The 11,243-nt window shown below is 59.0% G+C and overlaps 1 protein-coding gene across 1 annotated transcript; it reads left to right on the top strand.

Moving 5' to 3' along the window:
• The first annotated feature begins 2,736 nt into the window (after positions 1-2,736).
• On the top strand, positions 2,737-7,096 carry LOC112967271 (zona pellucida sperm-binding protein 3-like). The gene is made up of 9 exons (XM_026068319.1): positions 2,737-3,105; positions 4,920-5,038; positions 5,124-5,227; positions 5,547-5,724; positions 5,823-5,943; positions 6,041-6,132; positions 6,566-6,693; positions 6,792-6,893; positions 6,969-7,096. The coding sequence occupies exons 1-9, from the start codon at positions 2,737-2,739 to the stop codon at positions 7,094-7,096; spliced, it is 1,341 nt and encodes a 446-aa protein (XP_025924104.1).
• Positions 7,097-11,243: the final 4,147 nt, after the last annotated feature.

Here is an 11,243-nt window from a genome sequence, read left to right as displayed (position 1 = left end):
TTCCCCAGGCTGCTCCTTGGTCCCTCCCTACGGTTGTCCCTTGCTCTCCTGTCATCCATCCAAACTGTGGGCCCTGGCAGACCCTCCTCTGCCAAAGCCACCCTTTCTGGTTTGCTGTGCTGCTGCTAAAGTCATCACACTCTTGGAGAGGATCCCACCATTCACCCATGATGTCCTGTGCCCACGGGGCCAGGCCAGAGGAGGCTGTTCCTCTCTGTGCCCACAATGTGCTTGTGCTCTTTCCCAATGTGCTGATACATGGCCAACTTCATGTTATGGTTGGAATAATGAAGGGACAGATGGTCATGTGGGAAACCTGGCAAGAGCTACTCTGGGAGCAGAAATTCCCTTTCTCATAGACAAATATCTTCTCTGCTCTGAGCCTTGGCATGTCCCTCTGCATGGGATTCACCTTTGCTAATTTTAGCCATGTAAATATGAGGTGACCCATCAAAGTGACTCATTTTCCTGTGGGGATGAAGGCCTCTCTCCACCGTGGTACCCCAAGAGCTGTAACCTAACCCTGGGGTTGGTACCTGAGCTGCAGTTCTCCGGCAGTAGCTGCAAAAGAGACCAGATGGGGGTGAGCTCAGCCAGCTCCTGTGGTCCTTGTGAGTCAAGGACACGGCTGAGTTAGCTGCCTTCGCTGTGATGCCCCCCCCATCAGCAGGGGGAAAGCAGATGTTTATTTACTGATTCAGCATCAGTTGCTCGTGTTATCTGCTGTCAGTGCAAATGTATTTGCCAAATATATTCCCGAGACGGAGGCTCCCTGACGCACAGTGTTCAGCTCGGTGCCTGTATGCTGGAATCCCTGGTATTTCTACGCAGTTGCCAGTCTCAAGGTATTTTAAACACTGGCTGTGCTGACAGCAGCAGGGAGGGGAATCGGTTCCATACTGGAAAGAGCCAGCAGGAAAGTTGAAGGTTTTGCAAAGGCTCATTTCTCACTTGCAATGCAGCACAAATGTGGGATCTTCACACGGGTGCTTTTTGGGGACATTGTATCAGGCGCGAGCCATCTCCAGCTCCAAAACTGGTGGGACTTCTGCTAAGAATGGGCTGGCTGAAGAAACCCATGTGCTTGACTTGGTTTGGTTTCTGCCCCTCTGTTTGGACAGGCATGGCACACTGCCCAGCTGGTGTGGGACTGGCAGCATGTGGTAGCTGTCCCCAAAAGATGGGGCGAGTGGTAAGAAACGAGGGAGCTGAGGGACTTTTTTTCACTGAGAGACTTTAGGGTGGTCCAGGAAAAGCTCACTAGTGTCTTGGAAGTCACCATTTGAACAGCCACAGGCAAGAGCAGACCATGCTGGACCCTGTCTCAGGTTAGGGGGTCAGATGATTTACTCATGGCAATAGCAGACATCTGACCCCAAAGCTTATTTTCATTACTGTTTCTTTCCATTTTCCTACGAACAAGCAGTTGAGCTGCTCCAGCTCAGCCATCCAAATCAGAGGCTTTCTGCTGCCCCTTGCCTAAAACTTGCCAGGGGCTTCCCAAAAAGTGGAGGAGGAGATGCGGGTGTGAAACGGGGCGTCTCTTGCACTGAGCTGCACAGGATGGTTGCAGAGCCCCTCTCTGCGCCCAGACACTGCTCGGTGCAGGGTGGTCGGGGGGAGGGAGATCTGGTGTTCCTGCACTGTAAAAATCTCTCATGGCCTTTAGTTAAAGACACTCAAAAGAAGGGACAGACTCAAGCGATTGGGCCTGAAAGCATGTAGGTTTTCTTTTTAGCAGCTTCCCTGATAGCTGTAGAGTTGGTCCCAAGCGATTCCCAGCTTCGGCTGCGGGGGGTGGAATATAAAATATGGTGCTGTCATTTGGGGAAGGGAGAGATAGGAAAAGCAAGGAGGGGTGGAGCACCTCTTGTTGCTTGTTATATTCTGGTCCTGTTTCCTTGAAGACAACAGAACAAACACAACCCAAAGAGAGGGGGAAGAACAGCAGAGATAAAAAAAGAATTGCAGCAGCTCTCCTTGCAGCTGAGCCTTGCTCGTGACCTCACTGCCAGTTAAGCCGAGGCAGAGGATGAGGGCTTATCGGCCCAGCTGAGACCAGCTGAGCTCGTGTCCGTGGTGAAGGCACTCCTTCAGCTGGTGCTCGGGTCAGCACTAACTGAATGTCCCACCATTGGCCTTGCTGAGGACCAGAGAGTCACGCAAAGCCATGGCTTGGGCTGGAGCTGGACGAGCACATGGGCTCCTGCTCTTCCTCTGCTCCGGCCTGCTCGGCACAAGGAGAATCCGATTGAGAAACAGCGGAAAACCAGAGTCCCGGGAGAGGATGGCGGAGCTAGGCAGGGGTTGGGTCCCGCAGAGAGGATGCGGAAGCGCCTTCAGTTCGGTTTGCATACCAGCCCCCCACCCCCAGCTCTCCCGCTCTTGTCACCTCCCCTGGGAGCCTTGAAAAGCCCCTTATCACCACGCGCTTAACCTAAACAAGTCACTTTGTACCAGTCTCCCCGTCTCCGGCTTCTGCTGAGTTTTATAAACAATTTTGTGAAAGAGGCTGACGAGGATGTTTTCCCTTGCCTTGGGCAGCCCCGGACGGGGGGCTCCGGCACCCCGGAACTGACTCGCCGTGACCGCGGAGGGCTGGGCTTTGGGTGCCATTGGTCCCCGGCCGCCCTCGAAGCTGGGGGCGGACGGCTCCCGCTCCCTTTGGCTCCAGCATATAAAGGATCCTAGAGCAGCCTCTTGTCTCTGTGCTCGGGTTCGCTGGAAGCAGGCAGGATGGGACCCCAAAGCAGCTTGGCGCTGGCTCTTCTCTGCTGGGCGGTGGGCGAGGTGGCCTCTTACACGCCTTGGGATTTCTCTTGGAGCGAGCCGGCGAGCCACAGGTCGAGGGCTGACCCTTATGCCTGGTCGTGGATGGACGAGGCGCAGTCACGGGCTGTTTCTGGGAGGCATCCTGTGATGGTGCAGTGCCAGGAGGCTCAGATGGTGGTCACGGTGCACAGGGACCTCTTTGGCACCGGGCGCCTCATCAATGTGGCAGACCTGACCCTGGGCCCAGCTGCCTGCAAGCATTCCTCGCTCAACACCGCCCAGAACACTGTGACCTTTGCTGCTGGGCTCCACGAGTGTGGCAGCATCGTGCAGGTAAGAGGCTTTGTCTATAAACCAGGCTCTTGACCCACCTCTGAGGCACCCTCGTGGTTTCTGAGCTCCTACTTAAGGACTTGCTGCTTTGCTGTCCGCTGGTTTGGATGGGCTGGGAGGTTCAGTGCGTAGGGGTTTATGGCTGCTGACCTGGCAGATCACCCATTGCTGGGGTCTGCCGATGCCGCATGGTGAATCCAGGTGCCCTGGGCTCTTCAGATCTTGGCTGTGGGGCTGAAGGAGGCCTCTGGAGAGAAGGTGATTGCAGGCTGCTCTGCATCAGGACTCTTTCCCTGTGGCAGCCAAAGGGAGGTTGCGATTAGTTGACCCTGGTGGAGTTAACTGTGGTGGAGGTGCCCAGGCAGTTCCCCCAGCATCTCTGGCTTTCCCTTTACCCAGGGCATTGCTTCTTTCCCTGTGAACTGTGCAGGAGCTCCTGAAGCAGCTCTGGGCTATAGGATCTCACCCTGGTTGGGGTGTAGCTGCATCCCCCTGCCTTCTGCATGTCCCTGTGAGTGCGATGCCCAGCATGAGCGGGCAGCTCTCCCCTGCCACCGTTTTCCTGCTCTGCTCTCCCCGGAGGTCTCCGCCAGGCCAGGGCCCCTCCAAGGTGTGTGAGCCTGGGGCATAGCAGATCCTGAGTCCCGTGAGGCCGGGGGAGCTCTGGGTGCCTGACGCAGAGCATGGGCAAGAAACTTCCTGGGGAAGGATGAGTGGGCATTTCTCCCAAATGGGAACTTTTTTCCCAAAAGCTGCTTTGTATTTTCAGCCTGGGATACACTGATAGTGTTTAAGTTCACACATCAAACCCATTTCATTCACACCTTGCCCGATTAGGAGGTTTAACTTGCTGATTAAGGAACAGTGTTCCCTGTCTCGTTGCCTGTAGGGCAGCGTTTTGCCTGTGCTTCCCCTGTAACAGAGGGAACTGAGAGCTCAGCTGCTTCACAGCACGCCTGTGCTTGAGGCACTAGCTGGACTCCTCCAGCACAGCCTCACCTTTGTCCCGCAAAAGCCTTTTCCTTCCCACCACGGGGCATGGAGATGGAAAGACAAGATGGGATGGGGAGGTGTGACCCTTCCTACTGCAGCTTTTTCCAGCAGCTGGCTGTCGACACAGGCTCTGTGCCCGCACTTGGCCTGGGCTGAGCTGTGGTCTCCTCCTGAAGATGTGCTGGCAGTAGAGCAGAGCCAGGCACTGCTTGGGCTGCCCGTGCTTGTGCACCAAGCACAAGGTTTACCTCTGTAACCACCAGCAGCCCTGCTCCTAGCACGCTGCTGTGGCTCCTGGTATGGAGACAGGTGCCCACACGTACACCCTAGCAATTTTGGCCTCTTGCTCTGAACCAGACCTGGGCCCAGCACCCAATACATGCCCATGCTGAAGAATTGGTGCCATGCTCAGCCCGGTGCATCTCTGTACAGAGGGAGTTTCACCTGCAGACGATCACAAGATGCTCTGCTCCCTTTATTCCTCCAGCCCTCCCAGGGCGAAGGCCTGGGGCTTCTGGGGAGGGTCATGGCCAGCATGCATTAGTAGGAGCTCCTTGGGGAACTTGGGCACCGTACCAGTATGAACGGAGTGAAGACTAGCATGGGAAGAGATTGCATATCAACACTCTGGTCTTCATACTCTTTTTTTCCAGTCCCTTTTGCCCAGCTTTTTACCCTTTTCTTTGTATTTTCACAGCATTTACCAACGGCAAAAGGACACTGTGATCTGCTCTCAGTTAAACTGCTCTGGAACAGATGGGTAATGGTGGGGCAGCAGGAGTGACCCTGCTACCAGCTTTTCAACATCTCCTTCTCCCTAGGTAACTCCTGACTCCCTCATCTACCGCACACTCATCAACTATGACCCCAGCCCAGCCAGCAACCCAGTCATCATCCGGACCAATCCTGCTGTGATCCCCATTGAGTGCATCTATCCCAGGTAAGAGTTTTATGTCCTCAAGCTCTCCTGGTCCTTAATTGCTACCACAGGACTCTGTCCTAATGAGCAACCTTCCCTTCCCCAGGAGGGAAAATGTGAGCAGCAATGCCATCAAGCCCACGTGGGCTCCCTTCAGCTCCACCCTGTCTGCAGAGGAGAGGCTGGTGTTCTCCCTGCGCCTCATGAACGGTAGGTGGGAAGTCACCCCATCATGTGGAAACGTATTATCCACTCTATTTTCCTGGTACGGCAGGAGCACAGGCCCTTTTGCCCAGCAGGCAGAAGGCTGTTGGTTGTTGCCTTCCCACTGGAGAAGGATGGGCAGCCAACCTGCCAAAGAGCAAATACCAGCGCCTGTGTCAGTGGGCTCCCAGTCAAGCCCTGCTCTGGTCCCTTGGAGTTCATCTCCTGCTTACCCACTCCCCAGCCGTGGCTCTCGTCGCTGGGGAGCCTGGGGATAAGAAGGAGCCATCCCTCCATTTCTCACAATGATGCTGCTGCCTTGCAGAGGACTGGAGTGCGGAGAGACCCTTTACTGGTTTCCAGCTGGGTGACATCCTGAACATCCAGGCAGAGGTTAGCACTGAGAACCACGTGCCTTTGAGGCTGTTTGTGGACAACTGTGTTGCTGCCCTGAGCCCAGACAGTGACTCCTCTCCTCACTACTCCATTATTGATTTCAACGGGTAAGGCCTGCGGACCGTCTCTGGAGCCTGGCAGCTGCTGTGGCGGCTGGAGAGGTGCCTAGCTCAGATGCTCCTGACCCCCACTCTTGTGTCTATAGATGCCTGGTAGATGGAAGGTCGGACGATACCAGCTCTGCCTTCATAACCCCACGGTCCAGGGAGGACATGCTTCGATTCAGGATTGATGTGTTCAGGTTTGCAGGGGACACAAGGAACTTGGTAAGACTTTATTCTTCCTCCATGAGGTCCAACCCAGATGAGGCTGGCGTCCTCCACGAGAGGATCCCCACCTCTCTCCTCCTGCTTCACCCTGCAGATCTACATCACCTGCCACCTGAAGGTCACCCCAGCTGACCAAGCCCCCGACCCCTTGCACAAGGCCTGCTCCTTCAACAAAGCCAGGAACATGTGAGTAGCTGGTGCATAATACTGGGATGCAAGAAAGAAGAATTTTTATACTAATGTGAAGTTTCCCAAGAGAGATCTGGGCAGGACCACAGGTCTCAGCCGTCTGCCCAAATACAACTTAAAGCTTCCTGGTATGATACAGGGAGTTTCATGAACCTGAACTCAGGGGTGGCTGCATCCAAAACCCAAGCATTGTCCAAAGGGCACAAATACTTTGTGTGTGCTGTGGGTGGCAAGGATGAGGACCCATCAGTTGCTGGCCTGTGCTTAGGCACCCCTGTGGCCCTTACGCTGCTGGTGTATGCCAGCTCCCATTCAGATCCTTCAGGCCCCTTCGGCCACCTTTTCCTTGCCTGCAGAAAGCTCTGGAGACGGAGGGACATTGGTAGATTACCTACTTGCTAGGATAACGGTATTTCCTGTCCCATTCCAGTTGGGCACCGGTGGAAGGCACCAGGGACATCTGCAGCTGCTGTGAGACTGGGAACTGTGAGCCACCCGCACTGTCCAGGAGACTCAACCACCTGGACAGATGGCCCAGCCGCCGCTTCCGGAGAGATGTGCCCTCTGCCAGTAGTAAGATCCCTGTGGGGCAGGTGTCCTATGGGACAGGTAAACTTGGTAGCCAAGCCCTGGGCTCCTAACAGCTCCTTCCTTCTCAGGGAAAGAGGTAGAAGCTGATGTTGTCATCGGACCTGTGTTCCTCACTGCAGAGGCAGGTGCAATGGACTCCTCAGGAGAGTGGAAGGAAGGAGGACGGGGTAAGTCCTCCATCAGCCACAGCCCCATCTGAAGGCTCCTGTGACTCGTTTTAATGGCCTGGTTTGGTTTTGCAGGGGCAGCGGCAGCGCCTGGCGTGGGCATGGGGCTGATCTCTGTGGCAGCAGCTGTCGTGCTGGCCGTCGTTGCTCTGGCTGTTGTTCTCATGCGCAGGAAGTGCGCCCACTCCTCTGCTGCGGTGTGAGTCCAGGGAGGAGGCGAGAATAAAGCGTGGAAAGGAGAACCTGGCGTCTGTATTTCTCCCTGTCTCAAAGGTGGCTTTGGGGAGTGGCTGGGGAGAGGGAAATACCCACTGGTATTTCGGTACAGCCATCGAGGGAACATCCTTCCCTAGGCACATAGACGCGGGAGGTATCAGAGCCCACCTGCTCCTGGGGAGAGGGGAGTCCAGGGCACCTCCATCCCTCTGATCTGGGGCTGGGGTTTCATGCTGAGTTAATGGAGCCATCTGGGACCCTCATCATCATCATTGATAGGGTCCCCCACATGCTTCAGAGGCTTTGGCCCTTTCCAGTGCTTAGTTCCTGGAGCCATCCTGGTGGCTCTCCATAGATGTCACTGGTGACAGTTCCCTTGTCATGCCTGGCACATGCCCCTAGAGGAGTCTCAGCAGTGTCCACTGGCCCTCTAACCCCTGCTTCTGGGAGACAGAGCAATTGAACTGAGGATGCCCAGTGGTCGTGGCCCCTCTTCGTCTCACCTAACTGAGCCCAGGATTTGGGGGCTGGACAACAGTTGAGGGTCACTGGAGGTTTGTTTTTAGCCCTGGTTAGCAGTGAAGGGAGAACTTCATGTGCTGGATTTCCCTGCCTGGATCAGCCAGGCAAGGACCTCAAATCCTCCAAAGACTTGCACATCTAGGGACCCTCCTGGAAGGTTGCAATGGATAGAGCTAGCGGGGCCCTGCTCTGGACTTTCGCTGAGGAGACGCCTGAGCCCTGGCCCCCATGGTCTTGCCAGCTGCTTCGGAGCAGGGCAGGCTCACTTGCAAGAGCAGGGCCACAGCGGGGTGATGCACAGCCATGTCCTGCGTTAGTTGCAAGAGCAAAGGTGAGGGGAAAGGGCTCCTGCTTTGTTACCTGGGCAGGGGAAGGGATGATGGCCTGGATCTCCCAGGGGGAGCCTCTGAAAGGAGGCAGTTTGGGAGGGTGTGGGAAGTGCTGCGTCTCTAAGGAGGTGAGAAGAGTCCTGGCTCTCTGGGGGAGGCAATAACCAGGAGGGGTCTATGTACCTTGCAGGCCAGGGTGAGCACTGCACAGGTTGTCCAAAGCTTTTCCTAGGGCAGATCCAACCACCCCCTGCCCCAGCCCCCTACCACAATGTGCAGCAGGCTCTGCTCCAGCCTCCTGGTCCCCCGGGTCTCAGGGGTGGGGGCTTGGGAAGCAGCCTATGCTAGAGGTACTCAAAGGACCCAAAAATGGGACCCTGCAGCCCTGTAGGTAGCCCCATGGGTCTGGCTCTGAAAGGAGGATGGCAAGGCACTGCTGCTGCTGCCTTTAGGGCCTCCATCCCTGTCCCATCCCTGGATGCTACAGGAACCAGGCTGATCCAGCTGCAAGGGTGTGGAAAAACCCTTCACACTCTCCTCTGCTGCCCTCATGTGCACGCAGGATCTCCTGCAGCCGCACATAGCCCTGCACAGGGGGTTCTCCGGCCCAAAGGGCCAAATCCAGCCAAAACAGGGCCCTGCTGGTGCTCAGGGTCCAGGGCAGGCAGTAGCATTAGGTCCTGCTGGGAAAGCCTCCCGGCTGGGTCTGGAGGGCAAAGCCATGCGGGCAGCTGGACGGGGGACTGGGCTTCCCACCCTGTGTCCGGGTCACTGCAAGGACAGGGTGGTCTGGGTTCACAGCCCGGGCAAGCGCAGACACGTCACCGAAATGGCTGTCCGTTGTGGTGGTGGTGGTGGGGGGAACGGGACGGGGCAGGGCAGCTTTGCCCAAAGCATCTCCCCAGTCCTTCAGGCTGCAAAGTTTCTTGGTATTTCAGTGTCAAGGGGGAGCAGTGGCCAGGGGAGGCTCCCAGCCCCCGGCAGCTTCCCCTGCCATCCCACGGCTCGTGTCCCCCTCCCAGGCACCTGGAAGGGCCCCCACCGGCCCGTGACATCCCTACACTGAGCCTCGGCTCAGGCAGGGCGATGGGAGCCTGTCTGCTCCCAGCTGCCTCAGTTTCCCCAGCCCTCGGAGGGGTGGACCCCACCACGGCCACGTCTGAGCAGCCTGGCCCACGGGACGGCGGTGCTGAGCAGGAGGCAGCCAGGGTGCTTCATGCCGGGGAGGGGAAAGCCGCGGTGCAAGCCCGGGCTCAGCCCCTGGGCCGCATCCTTCCGCCTGGGGCAGGGGGAGGCAGAGCCCTGGCCTCGGGGCTGCTGGTTTTCACAGCCTCCGGCCAAGCTTTCCAGGTTTCCGAGACCTGCTGCAGTCCAGCCTGGGGGCCTGGCCCAGCGCCTCGGTCCCGGGTCTCTCGTGGTTCACCACTTGGTCGGGAAAGATGGGAAAAAATTCCCTGTCCCACCCAGTCCCAAAAGAGGGGGGGAGAGCTGCGGCCTCTGCGCCTCTCGCCCTCTGCTGTCCCTGCCGACCCGTGTGGCATGAGGAGGATTTGGGGAGCCAGGGGGAGGCACATGGTCCTGCACCCACTCATTTTGGGGACAGTTCACAACCTAGATCACCTTGCCGGAGCCGGGCCTGTGTGTCTGTACAGCGCCTGGCACATCCTGGCTCAGGGCTCGCCGTAACAGCGGGGAAAAAGTACTGCAGCCGGGGGGGTGAGAGGGGGCGGCTGGGACCCAAAGGGTTAAACCAGTCCTCCCAGTCCCTGCCCCAAGGGCTGGTCCCGGTGTCTCGCTTCTCCTCCTGGTGCCGGCAGCCCCCCTGCTCCCTTCCCTTTCCCCGCTTTGATCTCAAGGCCGGCGCTCGGCACCTCGGCCAGGCTGAGCCGAGCCTTCGAACGCCGCGCCGGGCGCCGGCTCAGTGTCTCCTGGCTGCCGGCCGCCCTGGGAGGCCTTCCCGGCCGGCATGGGGGAACCGGGCCAGCCCAGCTGCGGCATGCTCCTGCCCGCCTTGGGGATGCTCCCGGGCATCGCTCCCGCCCCGGCACCGCGCTGGCTGTTTGTGCCGCGGGGCAGGTGAAGGGCCCGGCTGCCCCGCGCGGGGTGCTAGGCGCTGTGCGAAGCCCGCGAGCCGCCGGGAAGGGGGTGGGAAGGGGGTGGGAAGGGTCCGGGCGCCGGGGCAGCAGGGCTGCGAGGTGATCGGAGGGCAGAGGCCGGCCGACGCTCGCTCGCGCGTGCAGGGATGCTCCCAGCCCCGGGCTGTTTGCACGACGAAGCGTGGCCAAGCCGGGGTGTTCCCGGGGTTTGGGCCACGGGGTGGAGCGGGCTCGGGCCTCCCCGGCCGGAGGGAGAGGAGATGATTCAATTCCTCGTCACGCGCCGCTGGGGCTGAGCTGCTCCCCGCCAGCCTCCGCGGCAAAGGGCCGGACCGGCGCTGAGCCCAGCTCTCGTGGGGCGCTGGGGCGACACCCCGAAGGGGCCGAGCGCCCACCGCCAGCGTGGGTTGAACCTGCCCTGCCGCTGCAAACTCAAGGAAGAGCCTGGAAATGGGTGTGTGCGTGGGGGGGGGGGCATCCAGGGCTCCCATCTCCAAGGCAGACGCTGGGTGCAGATGCTACCCGGCCCCCGCACACCCCGCCCGACCCGCAGCACCCGGGGCTGGGCACGGGCGCCGTTTCAGCAGCGCGGGCCAGGCTCCGGCCGAGCTCCCCCGTCTCGCTGTCGCGTCCGGGGTGCCGTCTCGCCGGCGGGAGGAGAGCAGCGGCCGGCGGCATCCCGCCGGCGAGGCCTCCGCCGCCTCCCGCCCGCCAAGAGTTAAGCGCGGCAGGAATGCGCTGAACCCCTGCCACATTCCTCGCGTGCCTTCCCCGCTTCGCCTTGACCTGTTCTCCTCCACTCGGCAGCCGTTAAAAAAAAAAAAGGAAGAAGAAAGCAAGCAAGACCAAAAAAAAAAAGGCTTTGGAATGGCTTTTTTTCTCGTGGTGCCTCCCGGGCGCTTATTTTCATCTCGCCGCCGCCGCCGCCGGGGCCTCAGCAGGGGATGCCAGAGCCGGGCGATGGGGGAGCTGGCGGCAGGGGACGGGATGCTGCAGGACTCGCGGTCCTCCCGAGCGGGCAGCGACAGTGCTTGTGAGGCGGCATCCGTGCAGGTGCTGAAAGAGCCTGCAGGGCGCCCGGGTCCTCTGCAACGCTGCCGGGCTGCTCAGAGCCCACCTGAAAGCAGCAGCCCGGCCTTTTTGCCTCCCCCAGCTCTGGTTTTGCAGCCCTGGGAGCTGGGGGTGAG

This window comes from Apteryx rowi, unplaced genomic scaffold, assembly GCF_003343035.1.
Source record: "Apteryx rowi isolate R43461 unplaced genomic scaffold, aptRow1 scaffold_27, whole genome shotgun sequence".
Taxonomy (NCBI): Eukaryota; Metazoa; Chordata; class Aves; order Apterygiformes; family Apterygidae; genus Apteryx; species Apteryx rowi.
The sequence above is the reverse complement of the archived record's forward strand: the minus strand, read 5'-3'. Positions and strand labels throughout refer to the sequence as shown.